General features: G+C 34.9%; 1 protein-coding gene across 1 annotated transcript in view; it reads right to left on the minus strand.

The window, feature by feature from the left end:
* Positions 1 to 17,610, minus strand: part of AQR (aquarius intron-binding spliceosomal factor) — a 163,023-nt gene that overhangs the window by 39,710 nt on the left and 105,703 nt on the right. The window contains exons 17-22 of the mRNA XM_058293866.2: positions 15,282 to 15,460; positions 11,949 to 12,116; positions 9,879 to 10,048; positions 2,553 to 2,794; positions 862 to 1,008; positions 69 to 138 (exon numbers count right to left, since the gene is read on the minus strand). Coding sequence (XP_058149849.1) covers positions 69 to 138; positions 862 to 1,008; positions 2,553 to 2,794; positions 9,879 to 10,048; positions 11,949 to 12,116; positions 15,282 to 15,460 — 976 coding nt within the window. The remainder of the gene's footprint in view (positions 1 to 68; positions 139 to 861; positions 1,009 to 2,552; positions 2,795 to 9,878; positions 10,049 to 11,948; positions 12,117 to 15,281; positions 15,461 to 17,610) is intronic.

Raw genomic sequence — 17,610 nt, forward strand, 5'->3', positions numbered from 1 at the left:
CATACACTAAAAATGCTTACTTCTAATCTTAATCCATATAAAAACATAAGTAACTATAATTTTCTTACCATAGTCAGACCGGGCTGCATTCCAGCACGGATAGCCTCTATCTGGGTATGAGTGAACTGAATTGTATTACTACAAATAACAGAGTAGATAAAAGTCAGTTAAAAATAAAAATAAGGGGAGTAGATGTAGCTCAGTGGTTGAGCACCTGCTTCCCATGTACGAGGTCCTGGGTTCAATCCCTGGTACCTCCTAAAAAAAATTAAAAAATAAAAAAAAATGACAGTAAAAATTTAGTTATCAATGACCAGAGGTCTAAACATCTGCTCTCTATTTCTCTTTGTTCTTTCAATCTCTTCTGAATGAACCCAATGAATGTCCCCACACACCCCCATCCCCCACCATGCACCAACCAAAACAGAATGAATCTACTGGAAAGAAAGACTAGTTATTTCTCAATATTCTTGATACATTCCAGAGCCCATTTGAAGTACCAAAGCTCTAGTTTCCACTCTAATGCAAAATATAACGCCACTTATTAGTAGTCATGGCACACACGAATGAATGAGGGCTGCTGTTAAATGTAACACAGGGTCTTGAAGTAAGAAACCTTCTGTTCAAATAAGGTAACCCTCTAATATTTATTTCTCATAATACCTAAAAATGTTTCTTTTTGAAATATCATGACTACAGAATGGCCAAAAATATGTGATATATTCAACTAACTGAAAGAACAGAAAGAAGAAACAGGGTCCAGGAACAAAGCTTCCTGGGGCTTACAAAGAATCAGAAAATTTTTTAAAATTACTTAAAACAAGTATTCATTATTACAATTAGCATAGGTAGTAAAATTACCGTTTGGGTTGGTTATAAGGATAAGGACCTCTATTAGGAATAACATGAGGTTCAACAATTAAAGTTTTTGCCTCTTCAATGTCTTCATCTTCCCCATCTTCATCTTTTCTTTTCTTCCCTTTCCCACTTCTTACTGGGAAAGTTATCCTAAAAAAACAAAATCTGTGTTTATTTTTATAATTAACAATGATTTACTGAGCACTTATTTGCATGGCATTGTTTGGAGAATAATCAGATGAATAAGAAACACTTCTGGCCTAAATGATCTTACTATATCAGTGCATAACCTCTGAAAAATCAGATTTCTAAGCATTAAAAAATAAGTTATGAATAGAGTGCTATTGGTGTTCAAATTAGAAAAGCCCATTTGATTAAAGAGAGAATCAAAGAAATAACATTTAAATACTTATGTCACATGCATTGTAAACTACTTTACACACTGTCCCCCATTTGATCAGAAAAGGCTTCATGGAAAGATGACATCTAAGATAAGCCTAGAAGACACTGCATATACAAAGAGGAGAAGAGAAGATATTCCAGGAAGAAGCAACAGCAGAGGCTCAAGGACAAGTAGCACAGTTTCGTTGGAGTATAGGGTATAACAGATAAAAAATAAGAGTAGTTAGACAGGCTGGAGTTTGAAATATCAAGCTTCAAGGAAGAGATTATTAGCCTGGGGTCAGGAATATCTTAGGAAGTGACTCTCACCGAACCTGAGGGAAGTCTATTAACTACCTAAAATTAAACTAAAAAAGTAATTCTTTATGTGCACTTTGTAGAAGATCATTCAATCATTCTTCACACTCTAAAAGGATAGGCAATGCAAAAAAGATGCTAAGAATCAAGGGGGCTAAGAAGTCAACCCTTATTTTGGAAAACAAGAGGAATAAATCAGCTTTTCAGCTAGGGTGTAGAATGACTCCAACGATAAGGCATATAATGGGTTTGAGTAAGGAAGCTAAGAGGCAGAAAAGACACTGCCATCATAAATGCAAAAAGTGTTATGAGCTTAAAGAAGTAGCAATCAGGAATAACATATGGAAAGGCATCTTATGGCAGAATCTATGAGACATGGAAGGAGTTAACAGAATGAAAAGATTTAAAAATAATGGTAAGGTTTCAATATGGGGTAACTAGAAGAATGGTTTTTGCCATTAATAAGATTTGGGGAGTATGGTGGGAGACTAGGTGTGGGTGATATAAAGCATTCATTTTTTCAATATGTAGAATTATTATATTTATATTTAACAGCCAATTGAGAGCTATGCCACTAAGAGAGTAAGCCCTGTGCTAGCACCTTTAGTATACTGAGTGCTTTGTCACTAATCCATATATGAAGGAATTTAGCAATCAATTGCTTCAAGTACTTTGTTCTATTTCTACTCAAATTTTAAAACCAAAAATCACTTAACATTAAATATAACCATGCTGTGAATACGTAAAATTTGGAAAGCAAACTTTTGCTGAAACCTTAAAACACAAGATGCTACTTTTATTGCAATGTTAAAATAACTGTGGCTCTAAGAATTAGAAATAAATAGATTCAAATAATGTAAATTTATCCCAGTCATTGTATGATGAGAGAGCAGGAGTTACCAAAACAAAATCCAGATACGATACAAAAAACTTACTTTAACTAACAATCCCGATGGCCTAATGCTTAAAAGGAGTATATCCAGTTATGCTTTTACCTGAAAGGGGGTATCTGTAGAGCTGGGTCATCCACAGTTACTTTAACATCATGGCCAGGAAAGCTGGCTTTTAAATGCTCAATGGAGAGAAACGTATCATTGAAATCAAGGGTGGCAATCTGATTGGGCATTTTTGAATAATGTGCACTGCTTGGATCCCCATAACCTAAAATGATATCATGCAGCCAGTCAGGTACCACACAATCAGTATTCATCAGGTTCCGAATAGTCTCCAGAACAGCCTGTCAGTAAAAAGACAGAAAAAGATTGGGTCAATAAGACATCTCAAACATTTGCACTTCTCTGGAATGCAGAGCTGGCAGCACTAACCCAGCATTCCCAAGCGTTTCAGGGCAGGAAGCTATTTTCTGCTGACAGGTGCTTGGCTGGACTGAATCAACAACTGTATTTTCAGCTGATACCATGCGCTGCATTAAACAAAAGACCAAACTTGGCAAGAACATTTTATCCACTAGGAGTTCATTTAGACAGAATGCCATAAATGAGTTAACCAATTGATTCCTATTGGGTAGGGAAAAAAATCTGACTCAGGTATATATAACAGTAAGAAAACATTATACAGCAAACTCTTAAAGAAAATGGGTCCTTTTAGAAACTCTCGGAAATTTCCCTATATTACTCAATGCTAAGATTACATACAACCCCCACACATATTAATGCATGCTTCAAATGTGCAACATCTCAATTTAGAAACATTTAAATTAGCATTGTTAGAAATAAATAAAATAAAGTGATAAAAATGAAGGAAATTTCCAAATGAAAGAATCAAGACTACAATAAAATATTACTGTGGTTAATACATACACTGTCAAAAATGATTACCAAAAAGCCAAGGCAAATTCTAAAGATTTCAACAATGTGATCTACTTCACATATGGAAATCAGGAGGCTAAGTCATTAGTAATGAAATAATTAACTAATCACTAATCATTTTCATATCATAAATGTTATACAGTCCAACTTTTAAAACTATACTTTTAAATAAAAAGCTAAAAAAAAAAGATACATATGTTAATCCCACTCAATCACATTGCCTTAATTTTCCTGTATTTATCACTACTGAACTTTCCTTGTTCATGTACTTGTTTACTTGTTTAGCATTTGTCTAATCCCTACTAGAATATAATTTCCACAAGTACAGGAATTTAGAACAGTTTAAATATAGGATAGGTAAATGGATGGATGGACAGATAAATGAGTATGTTCACATAAAAATGATGAACAAAATGAAGGCTCTACTCCCTAAGGAAATTACAGTTGTATTAGGGAGATAAAATATATCTTTAATTATAATATAAAGCAGCAGAATGTTGTAAGCAGTAACGAATATTACGAAATAAATGGGAGCACAATCATAGCAGGTGAGACAGATGGACAAGGGGAGAATTTTTGGTATTAGGAAAGGTTTCACAAAAAAGTGGCATTTTAATTTAACTCAAGTAAAGAATTTGTGAAGGATTCATTTCACCATAAATGGAAAGCCACAATTTTTCTGAGAAGAGAGAACTGACCAGTGTTATACAGCAGGAGCAAAGAAATGTATAGGTAACTGACTGTGATGAGACTAAAGGTAGAGACAAAGGATGCTATCACAACTATCCAGGCAAGAACAAAGAGATCCAGGGAAATGGATGTAGCTCAGGAGATTGGGCTCCCATCTACCATATGGATAAATAAATCTTTAAAAAAAAATAAAAAGAAATAAGGGAACCACATTAGGCAGGCTATACAAAGAAGAGAGAAGGAATGAAATGAGGGACACCAACCAGGTATGTAATGAAATATTCATTTTTCCTTTCCCAAGCATAAACAAGTTAATTATCCCCTCCTTTTTGGGATGAGAACCTGAAGGCCTCCTTTGAAGTTCCATGCCACTTTTATCTGCACCCTTCTTAGTGCTTTGGGGACCTTCTAACCTTCCATGGTAGTTATTTTGTTTATAATTCTAACTTCTCTTATTAGTAGTCTCTCTAAATGCAGAAACTATATCTTACTTATCTTTATAAGTTTCATATATCTTAGCACAATACCAGATACACAGTAGGCATTCAATAAAATAGCCAAATAAATGAATATACGAAAGGAATTTTTTTAAAAACAACTTTTAGCGAAGTGACTGAAATCCACTATTTACTAAGGAATGACCAAATATATGAGAGTGGTTGAAAGGGAAAGTCTAAAGATAAGTGAATCACTAGAAGGAAAGCTAAAAAATAAAACATGGTACTTAAAGCAAACCTTCTGGTGAAAACAGTATGGTTAATAGTGCATAGATAAGAATATATTTCTCTGAAACAGAACATACACATGATAATGTTACAAGAGGTTAATATTAAGATGATATTTGGGTCAACATACAACTAAAGTAAATATGGACAGTAGTGTATAGTAATTTATTTGGTAATCTTCTATCAATGGGGGGGAAAATAGGAAGCATGCTAAGTGAAAAATGACAAAAAGTACTGCATATTGTTTGACTCCATTTATACAAAATGTAAACAATAAATTACAGAGACAGAAATAGAACAGCAGTTATATATGGCAGGGGAAGGATAGAGATTGAGAGGTGACTACTAAGGGGCAGGGCTTTTGTGTGATTTGGTGTTCTTTTGTCTGTTCTGAGTAATGACAATGCTCTAAAACTGAAGTGATCAATGTACAACTCTGTGATTGTACCAAATGCCATTGACTGTATACTTTAGATGAATTATATGGTTTATTAATACATTTCAATAAAAATCAACTAATAAATTAAAAAAAGGACATGAGCAATGACATGAGCCATCTGCAGATTTTTAAAAAATGGTTATCTTGAAAAGAAATAGCCATTTCTATGCCTGTGAAACAAAAGACTGTTATTTTTAAAAAATCTTTTTCTAATCTCTATTCCATCTTATATTAAGATGAATTGTTAGGGGGAAAACCTTATTTTACTGTTTATATAGAATGGCATAAATAAAAATTAAATATTGAAAAAAAAAATGACCATGTAAGACTCTTCTAGGTACTTTAAACTTAAAAACTTCTAAGACTCCTCTATCCCTCACTCACTCAATAAATATTTATTAAACATGCTATGTACCATACACATTTCTAGTTTTCGGGATACAATGAGAGACAAATCAAAGACCATGACCTCAGAATCTTAAATTCTAAAGGGAGAGTCAGATAACTAACAAATATTTAATAGTCAGGAGTGGTAAGAACTATGAGCGAAAAAAGGCATAATAGGATAGAGAAGGATATGAAGGGGGTATGCTACATTAGATAAGATTGCCAAAAGAGATGGCATTTAAATAGAGTTGCCCATGTTAATTGAAGCAGCAAATCATGTAAATACTGGTGGGAAGAATATTTAGGTAAAAAGAACATCATGTGCAAAGACTTTGAATTCTGAAAAACACAGAAAATAATGTTGGAGAGGTAACTAGATGGCAGATAATGAAGGGCCTCGTGGATGATGGTAAGAATTTTCTAATGTGATGGAAAAGTACTAAAGAGTTTTGAGCACAGGTACAAAGACGTATTAGTTTCCCAGCTGCTTAAACAGATACCATACAAAGGGTTGGCTTAAACAATGGGAATTATTGGCTATGGATCTGAAGATAGGAGAACTCTGAAATGGAGGTGTCAGCAAGGCAATGCTTTGTTCTAGAAGACTGTGGTGTTTTGGCATTGGCTGCCAGAGATCCTTGGGGTTTCTGGACTTACCTTTGTTTCTTTTTTTTTTTTTAATCATGTAGCAACATCCTTTTCCTTTCTCTTCCAGGTTCTGTTGACTTACACTTCTTGTTCTCCATGTGACTTTTTCTCTCGTGTCCAATTTCCTTTGCTTATACTGACTTCAGTCATATTGGATTAAGGCCCACCCCCATTCAGTTTGGGCACCCCTTAAGAAATAACATTTTCAAAAGTCCTAGGGAAACAGACTTGGCCCAGTGGTTAGGGCGTCCGTCTACCACATGGGAGGTCCGTGGTTCAAACCCCGGGCCTCCTTGACCTGTGTAGAGCTGGCCCATGCACAGTGCTGATGCGCGCAAGGAATGCTGTGCCACGCAGGGGTGTCCCCCGCGTAGGGGAGCCCCACACACGCAAGGAGTGCGCCCCATAAGGAGAGCTGCCCATTGCCAAAGAAAGTGCAGCCTGCCCAAGAATGGCACCACCCACACAGAGAGCTGACACAGCAAGATGATGCAACAAAAAGAAACACAGATTCCCATTCCACTGACAACAGAAGCGGACAAAGAAACAAGATGCAGCAAACAGACACAGAGAACAGACAACCGGGATGGGGGGGAAGGGAGAGAAATAAATAAATAAATAAATCTTAAAAAAAAAAAAAAAAAAGGTCCTATTTACAAATGGATTCATATTCACAGGACAAGGGTTAGGGACCCCAAAAGGCCAAAAATGCCTTTTGTGGGGGACATGATTTAATTTCCAACAAAGGTATAATTTGTTTTAAAAGGATTATTTGGGACACTTGGTAAAGAAGAGTTTAAGGAGAGGGGTAGGCAAGCAGGGTAGCAAGGATAAGAGATGACAGTGCCTTCAACATGGCATCACTGGAGGTAGTGAATTAATTATACTTACTGATGCATTGGATGTGGAGTATGAGACAAAGTGAAATCAAGGGTAGGGTACATCTATGTTTTTTGTATGGGACAGAGATCAGAGAGGGAACAATCTAGTTGAGGGAAAAGAAAACAAGAGTATGGCTTTGGACATGTTTTTGACTGGGTATTAAATGCCTAGTATTTAGACTTTTGAGCAGACACTTGACTTTAATAAGACCCTTTACAGTTATCTGGGAAGTAAGAAAGGTACAAAAGGATTATACTTGTACCTCATAGATATAAAACCGAAGACTGAGAGTGGTTAAAATAATTTGCTCTATATAATAAACTTTAATGTTTTTCCTACTATACTGTCATAGAGAATTAGATAAGAAAAATTCCTTATAGCAAAAAAGTTCATACAAACTAAATTTTTAAAAGCTATACTTTTACTTTACCGTAGACTTAATTATTTTATTATTGCTAAATAAGATATTAGTATTTTATTACTGCTAAATGAGATGCTTTTCATTTTCTCAATCTTTGGTAATTATGTAACTAATCACTTATTTCTAAGTCACTGAAAAGGGCCATTAAAGAACAAAATAAAGTTCAAGGTTAATGCATTAAAATGAAATGCAGACATTTTACTTCTAGCAGAAAGCTCCAGAGTACTTACTCGGAACTCATCATAAGACAGAATTCTAATACACTTTAATATCTAATTTACAAAGAGTTAGAAGTGAGAGTTCTTAAGTGAGGAGTAAAGACTTCGTCAATTGTTAGTCAAAATTAGTTCCTTGGGAAGTGGATGTTAACTCAAGTGTTTGAGCTCCCATCTCCCACGGGAGGTCCCAGGTTTGGATCCTGGTGTTTCCTAAAGAAGATGAGCAAGACAGCGAGCTGATGCATCGGGCAGGTGCAGCAAGCTGACACAATGAGATGACACAAGATGGCGCAACAAGAGACATGAGGAAAAACATAATGAGAGACACAACAAAGCAGGATGCGGTGGTGGCTCAGGCAATTAGGTGCCTCCCTCCCACATCAGAGTCCTGGGTTCAGTTTCTGTTGCCTACTGAAAAAAAGACAAAGAGACACAGCAAATGCAAACAAGGGGGTAGGGAGAAATTAATACATAAAATAAATCTTTAAAAAAAAATTAGTCGCTCAATTACAGACTTTTTTTTAGTGTACTGTTTAACCTACACAGCTATTTTTGGAAATGTGGTTCTTCTATTAAATTATAAACTCCTTGAGGGTAGGAAGCAATTGCTTAATCCTTTAATTTGGCCCACAATTCCTTAACCACAACACAGACTTCCCAAATCTACAATGACTATTTTAACTTCTTTGTGCCAGGAAAGAGGTACTTTGTGAAGTATGCTTTCTGTATTCTGTGAAATATAAATATAATCCTTTTCTACTTTTCTTATTTCCCAACAAAAGGACAGATAATTCAGAGCTCGAGGGCTGTGCAAAAAACTTAAACCAGTCAGGACCTATAATACACTCAGGGTTAGTTTAGTATGTATTAAAACCTTTTTCCCATGTGAAAACTCTTTTATTTCATTTTTTTCTTCTTTGTTTTATCTTTACTGTTGTAGTATTTATTTGGTGCAATTCTAGGCTGCAGAATTAAGGGACTATGACAACAGAACTACAACTCTCTTTTCTAATGCCAATGAGTAAATGCAACCAATATGGGGGAAGTATGTGGATAAGCTGAAAATGTACGTGATCACAGTAGAAACTCAACATATTTTTTCTAAGAGACTAATGTAAGTTAACTAATAAGTATGGAAAGGAAGGTAGGCTTAGAAAACTTCTGTGTGGTAGAGTTCTAAATACAATTACTAGAAGTGATAGTAGCTCTAAAAACTATCATAAGAATCCCCAGAATAGGTATTTCCCCTGAAGTGAGGTTTTCAAAACCAAACTGAATAATGTGACATTCATTACAGAACACAATTTTCGGTACTCAGATTGTAACTGAATGTTTTTTAAAAAAATCACAACAGTAGATTAAAAAGGTAATAAATTTACAAGAATGTGTAAAAGCCACTGTGGTGTTGATAGAGAGAAAAGAAAGGCACTCTTGTGCAAAAGCTAGATGTTACCACGTGAGAATTACTCAATGTTTAAGTTTTGTAGATAAGTTTGTAGTTAAAGTTCAAATGATTTTTAAAAACTTCCTTTACTAAAAAAAAATCCTTTCCCCTTTAATTTATTATACAATTAAAATCTTTAGCCCCCAAACTGTCATTTTCCCAGTTATAAGTAAAATATAAATTACCATACTGTACACTCTTATAAATGACTATAACAAAGTAATTCAGAGCTCTGAAGTTCCACCTCTTTGTCCTTAAAATGATTTGGAAGTACACCTATTTTTCTATTTAAAAAAGAAGCCTCAGTAAGCAAGTAAGCAAGTAGTTTTCTTCATCTCATACTGGAATATAAACTGAATATCTATTATACAAAAAGCAAGGAAGGAGGCTGACTTTTAGAATAATGCCCAAATTAATTTATATTTTAGATCTTTAAACTCCTCAAAAAATAAACGGATGTAGCAAATGCTTTAGTTTTTATATTTAATCTATGTTAAAAATTTAATAGACTCAAATAAAAATGGATTGACGATAATTTTCTCAATAAATGTTTTTCTTATCTAATATCCATGTTTTTAGGCCTTGAAAGCCATTCAAATAACAACATAGCATTTTTAGTTATATATTCCAAAGATTACCTTAAAGTTATTTTCCTTTGGCTTTCTCCTCATTATTATATTGAAAGTTTCATACACATCTTCTGCTCCATGTTGTATAGTATTGGTCATATCTTGCTGATACTGGTTTGGATCCAAAAACACTCTAAATGTCCTTGACTCTCCTCTAAGATTGGGTCTGGGTTCAGGTCCTAGACATTTTGAAAAAGTATGTTAAGAAATACTTTTCAAATATCAAAAAAAGTTATCAGTATTCCTTTTCTAGAAATCATGAATAAATTGTCTGGATTTGGCGGCAGACTTGGCCCAGTGGTTACGGCATCCGTCTACCACATGGGAGGTCCACAGTTCAAACCCGTTTGAAACTCCTTGACCTGTGTGGAGCTGGCCCATGCGCAGTGCTGATGCGCGCAAGAAGTGCCCTACCACGCAGGGGCGTCCCCCACGTAGGGGAGCCCCACGCGCAAGGAGTGCGCCCCGTAAGGAGAGCCACCCAGTGCGAAAGAAAGTGCAGCCTGCCCAGGAATGGTGCCGCGCACAGATAATTGACACAAGATGACACAACAAAAAGAAACACAGATTTCCATGCTGCTCACAATAGAAGGGGACAAAGAAGACACAGCAAATAGACAGAGAGGGTGGGGTGGGGGGAGGGGAGAGAAATAAATAAATAAATCTTAAAAAAAAAATTTGTCTGGATGGATTTAACTATAGTCACTATACCCTGACTGGAATGCCCTCTCCTCATTCATTTCAAATTCCAAGAAGCTGAAAGTATTTTCTCTTTTCTCTGAATTCTTTTCTATTGCTTTCATAGCAGTCATGTAATGTTTATGATACACTACTCCAAGCTGCATGTGCATATGCCCTCATCTAAAACAGGAGCTGTTAGAAGTCAAGAGTTTATTCTTACTGTTGTCAGTCACTCATAGCTCCTCCTATGCCTTATATATGGTTAAGTACACAGAAAAATTTCCTGATTAAATGATTATATAGATTTTAGGATTTAGGGCACAGTTTTCCTGCTCATTAATTTGACAGCAGGTCATTACTCTTCTCATCCTTCCATTAATATCACTAGCATGGAAGGAAATATAAACATAGAAATACAGGATACTAATGGCTGAAAGCTCCAGAAACCTTTTCTTATCCCTTAATGCTTTCTCTCCTTTCTTTTTTGACTTAGCCCTCTACTCTGGTCCCATTATATGTCCTTATCTTATTCTACCAACCCTCCATTTCCCTCTCCTATTTTCGTTTTTTCTAGTGATAAGAGTAGCCTAATCATTAGTAATTTAGCAATGGTACAATTTTGAAATCACAGGTGATAGAAGCAGATTCAATTTTTGAGAGAAGTTGAGCAACCAAACTATAAAATAATCACTGGACAGGGATGCACTTATAATTTGATAGTATTAAAAAAGAAGTCAGTACAATATAAGAAAAAATTTCAAAGGGACAATTAGTGATAAGCATTAGTAAGAAGCATAGGAAATCAAAGAACTGATTGATTCTTTAAGACAGTATTTCTAAACAGGGCAATGTTGGCATCTTAGGCAGTACAGTTCCTTCAACAAGACTGCTCTGTGTACTCGGACATTTAACCTCCTTGGCCCCCATTCACCAAATGCCAATCACTCAACCCCTCTCCCCAACTTCCAGTCATTTAACAACCTAAATACCACCATACATTTCTAAATGCAGGGTATTACTGTTCTCATTTAAGAACAATTGCTATTATGAATCAAATCAGTAAAATGTAAAAAGGAAAAATATACCACTGAGCACAAAAAGTCCAAATACTTATAAGAGGTTTTCAAAAGCAATATTCTAAAGTACTATAAAGGGAAAAGTTTTGAGTAGAGGTGATTTCGAAAGACTCTGCACATCTCCAAAATCAAACATAGACGTTCTGAAACAACATTACTTATTTCTAAAACTGGGTTAATACAATACACATATTTTATATATTATCCTTTGTGCTGATTTAGTATGTAAAACAACTAAAAAATATTATCTAAGAAGACAAAATTCAAGGCAAAGAAATTCATCATTCGGTACACACATGCTTTAAAATATAGATCACCATACCGTCTTCAATGACACGCCCTTTATCATCCAGCATGCCTTGGATTTCACAGCCTCTGACATAAATCAGGCCAACCTGCTCAATAAAAGGTCTCCTCCGGTCAAATTTAGTGCCATAAGGTTTTGTAGGACGCACAGTAATTAAAAAGCACACATCATGCTTACGAAGACCTGATAAAACAAACAGACATTTTCAATGATTAGAATTTCATTGTTTTTTGGTCTTTTGTTAGCAAATTCTCATCCTCATATTTTCAGAATAGAATAAAAATAGAGAATTAAAAAATATAAAAATACCACAGATGATCAATGATACATTCATATTGTAACACAATTGTGGGTCTTCCTATAATCTTTAATACTTGCTGTTTGATAGCAATAATTAAAACGAATTTTTTATATTAAAATTAGAAACTTCTATGCCATGAATACATTTCTAAATATGCACTCCAAGTCATGCTACAGTTCCAAAACTGGATGTTCATCATCATTCTTATTTTTAACATTCTTAACAAATAACCAAAAATATGGTTGGCATGTAATCCATACATTGTATTCAACAGGTTTCTAATATCAGTTTAAACTATCCATTTATCCATCAGTGTCATTCCAGTGACAGCTTAATTGTATTCCACTAAAAGAGGTCAACTTAAGAATAATTAATCAAGGCACAAAAGTGATGTCTAAAAATACCATCTTGAGAAAGATGGCTGAATATATATAGTTTCAGTTGGCAAATACTGAAAAATTTTGTAAGTGAATGGCAAGAGATAGGAGACTTGTGCTGAAGACAATAGCTTTGCAGTCATTAGACCAAAGAATGGAATCAACTGGTTTCCAAGTTCTATTAAAAGTAAAGATACTGGTAGACAAGGGACAGAAAATTAGACTTTACAACATGTAATGCCATACTATTTGTTTTCATTTCTTTTCTAATCCATTTTTGTTAGCCACTGAATGATATAAATGTAAATTTAAACAGCCTGCTTGTTCATAATCTTGATAAGATATAAAACTAATCAAATCAACTAACAGTACTAGGGCCACTGTGGTTGGTTGGTTGGTTTTTTTCAATTTGGAGGGAGATTCACGTGTGGGTAGAATTAGAAATATTAACTTTGATTTCAATCAAATATTGACTTTATTGTGTATTTCCCAACAGATTCTATGCAAAGAAGCATAAGAAGCAAGGAGAATTAAGTGGGAAAGTTCCACTATCTGATTTGTACTGCTTGCATGACATCTGATCTGTATAAATCTTTTGAATACCAGGACAAAAGCAGTGGCCCTGAGAAGTCACTTAGTCCCTAACAATGTAAGAGTCCCTTCGTTGGCATTACTGCAGAATGAATGCCTATTCCCTCCTAAAGCAGATTATTTTACTGCTGGACATCTTAGACCTACATTTAAAATATCTGTATTATAATAAACTAAACTTCCTGCCCTCCTTTCAACCATGTACCCACCCAAGCTGTGCCTTTTGAAGTAGAATCCAGCATTTTGGTTTCATTCATTTTCAATGGTAATGAAGAAGATAAGGACCTAAGTTTCATACCTTCTTTAAAGGGTAAGAAAAAGATTTTATAATATTTAGTCTGAAATTTCTAAAACTATTCTGTTTCTATGAGAAAACATTCAGTACTGTTTATAGAACCCTGCTCTGATTTTTGTCCCTCATTTTCTATTTGGTTACCCATCTGTAATCAAAATGGAGCTACATTTTGACCTGGCTTCTAAGAAAGTAACTTTCTCCACCCTATGCTCCATTGTACAAATCACTAGTTCTACAATGCTTTGTTTCCTATCTTGCCCATCGAATTTTATCCATTTTATCAGAGGCCTATGTTTAAAAGGGTGGGGAGGCATGGAGAAGACTGTCTGATATCTTTCTGAAAGCAACCTCCAAAGTTAGGAGGAGGGCTTTTCCATAAAACACTTCTTCCTCCCTTAACATCACAGTGGAAACATGTAATCTGTCATCTATAATGCGCCTTTTGTCTTGATTTTTAGCTTTATTACCAACCAGTACTACTTCTTAGGGGTAGCTAAAAGTTATCTCAATTTATAACTCACATGAAAAACAGTATTTTAATATGTCCTTGAGCTTCAAGGGTAAGTATAAGATCTTCTCCAGCTTCTCAATGTCTTTCTTGAGGTTCAGCAATAATAAAGGTACACATTATTCTAAATGTATAATGCATCAGATTAGAATTCTTCATTCTTTTGAAGGACACAGAAGTCACAATAACAATTTACCAAACTATATTCACTACTGTGTCCACTTGTTAAACATCTGACCTGCTTCACTGTTAAGACTCCTTCAGAATTCCTTGATGAATGTATCATCTGTTCCTCTGGCTATAAACAGCTATATCAGTAGCAATAATTTCTGAAAACTGATCTATTAAGGGCCTATCCCTTTCCTTCTGGCATGCCAAGAAGGTAGAGGGAGATAAAACCTACCGGCTACTGTTTCTCATAGCAGAGCAGCAAACAAGAACTCTCACCAACAGCTGGGAGAAAAATATAAAAGTGCCAATTAAAAATCAGTTCATGTGCCTTTTCTGGCATGTTATCTACATTACTCTTTTTGACTTAGTAAGTTTGAACATATCTATTTTTAAACAAAATTTAAATGGGACCAAGAACTCCCCTGTCTGGTAAAGAACAGGGAAAATAATTAATTTAATTTCTCTGCAATTATTTATCCTTGAGTACATTTGATTTCACTGATTCTTTATCTGACTTCCTTCCTTTGGAGCAAAGAAACCATTATTGTTTCTTTCTGAGTTGTTTGACTAGACTCTCCTAAATTTCCTTTGGGGCTTGCCTAATTTTGATTTTCCATCTTTATTCTCACTGGATTGTATGCATCTGTTTTCTTCACTTTGGCTATTTTTATCTTTTGAAAAATACCTATTTTCCTTACTTGCTCTGTATGTGTGTACACATTATATGTGTTATTTCCTCTTTACTTGGCAAACACTAATGTTTTTCTTTAAATTGAAACTAAAAATTCATAAATATTATTTTACTAAATTTAAGACTTAAAATGTTCTGCTGTCAGCTTTGTGAACTACAATTTTCAAAACACATTGACATGTATGCAATTTTAATCCTTTCATTAAAGCAGCAAGGTATGTATTTGGGTATGATCCTTGGTAGTTTTAGTAATAATAATTACACAATAGCCATTCATTAAATCAAATTTTAAGAATTAAATTTAATAAAAGTTTAAAAGGATAATGTTTAATAAAAGTGCCTTGCTTATAATCTAAGTAAAACTCTATAAACCAAAAAGGCAAAAGTAACTTCACTCTTCAATTACAATATTACCTTCCCATTCATCTTTGATGTGATCTCTGACATTCAGATTGATGGTAACATCCGCGCGAACTCGAGTTGGCCAGTTTTCACCTATGTTGGGCTTTGCAACCTCAACTACAGTGAAAGCCACAATGGGCTGAGCCATTCGTGCCCAACCACCAAACACTACACCACCATATTCAGACTGCCTGAAAACCAAAGAAAAGAATGATTAAGTAGACAAAAAAACACCTTTCACGAATTTTTGGACAAGAAAAACTAACCAACAGATTTTTATGTTTATCTAGTATTTAAGCTCTCACATTAGAAACTCTCATTTCCAAAACTTTATTTTAACTCTAAGTTCAAATATAGAAGTAGCCTATATGGCAGTTTGAAACAGCACATATTGCCCAGAAAAGGAATGGAATGAGGAAAATCCAGAAAAAAAAGAAAACATAATACACATGAAAGTATTCTAGAACTAATTCAGCACACCTAGATATATTTTATTTTATCCTTTTTCTGTCCTCATCAAGACAATCTCAACTATTTCTACTTTTTCTTATTTACTGTTAAGTTTTTCTATACGCTGTTTCAAATGTTTTAAAGTAAGCTAGAATTTTAAAAATTAAAAACAGTCAAACAAGTGATAATATCTGCAAACTTCTTGAGGGCATAATAATCTTAAATCATTTTAAAAATGCTTCCATGGCTTGGGTGGGGGGAAATCAATCTGGTGGTAATGGAGAAGTCAAGCTCGTTGTAATAAAAAGAATGATTAACATCCAACTACCTATTCTTTCCTCTTATGTTAGTCTTACTAGTGCTTTATTTTTTACACTAAATTGTGGTTTGGGAAATCCATAACATAAAAACTGCAGCAACACTCCAAAGATGGAAAGTAATGCCAAAAAAGATGTGCTTACACAGATAAAGAAAACCTCATCCTTTGTAAAGGTTTTGAATGTCACAACAAAAAATTGTTGAAGTTACTAACAATAAAGAAAGAAACTGAGTAAAAATAAAAAGTCCTACAATCCAGTATCTTGATTAATACTGGGAATAATTTCTAAAAACAGTATCTTGTGTCTAACCCTTGCAAATTAACTTTATACCACCTTTAATTCTTAACAGCTTTACTCAGGTATAATTTATATACCATAAAATTCATTCAATTTAAGTGCGCAAATCAACTGTTTTTAGTAAATTTACAGGGTTGTGTAACCATCACCACAATCCAATTTTAGAACGATTTTCACTATCCTGAGAAATGATCTTTCAGATGACAAAGTGAGATGCTTCAGGTATCTGTACCCCCAAAGAAGCTTTGGACAACCAGCAAGAACTAGCAGAAAGATCTAGAAAACAGCTAAAGGATAGCAGGACAAGCACCAAATCAAGAAATGCTGTAGGATCTCTTAATGACCTGATTCGACCCCTCATCTGCTTGGTATGGAACTAGCCTGTGCTCCCAGTGCAATCCCTAGTATTGGGTATGTTTGGCCCATTCTATCTGGTGGTGGCCTGGGGAACTGACTGTACCACATCTTGTCTTGTATGTAGAAGTTGACTTATGGCTCCTAGAACTCTCCCACAGAATGTTATAGGTGAACAATAAAGTAGTGCTGCCTGGCGTAAGGGATTGCTGGTTGTAAGAAATACAGTTCAATACTTGGGACCATGAGGAAATTATTTTCTAGGGTAGAGGAGACATATGTATCTGTGTAAATGCAGGAATTCCTAAGACCACTTGCACAAACCTAAGACAGGATGCTTATACAGAAAGGCCAGGGAGGCTCCTATATTTTAGCTTGGAGCTATTCCCCAAACTCTTTGTAAGGATGATCCCTGAAGGAGAGCAAAAGAACAAGCCAATGTGCAAAGACTAGGAAGGTTTTCTTTATTTTGCTGCTTCTTCTCCCTTTTTTTTTCCTCTGTTAGCTCTTTGCATTCAAGGAAAGCTGTCTTAATGCTACCTGAATACAAAATTAAGGAACAGATACCTCAGAGCATAATTTACAGTGACAACACATTAAAATAGCAAAAAACCCATGTTTTTTAAAAAAAATATTACAAACTATACGGAGAAACAGGAAACAATAGCTCAGGCAAAAGCCAAGATTAAACAATGACAAACCATCAATGAGAAGGACCAAATTTGGGATATTAAAAAAAAGATTTTAAAAATAGGGCCCTACATAACCAGCAAGATGGCAGCAGAGTAAGGAACTCCCAGAGTCAGTTCCTGCTACAGGGCAGTTAGTAAATACCCAGAGGTATCTGGAGCTAGCTGAAACACCTGTTTGATGGCTCCAGGAGACCAAAAGAGCGTCCTGCAGCATTCTTGAAGGAATGG

Source organism: Dasypus novemcinctus, chromosome 3 (assembly GCF_030445035.2).
Source record: "Dasypus novemcinctus isolate mDasNov1 chromosome 3, mDasNov1.1.hap2, whole genome shotgun sequence".
Classification (NCBI taxonomy): domain Eukaryota; kingdom Metazoa; phylum Chordata; class Mammalia; order Cingulata; family Dasypodidae; genus Dasypus; species Dasypus novemcinctus.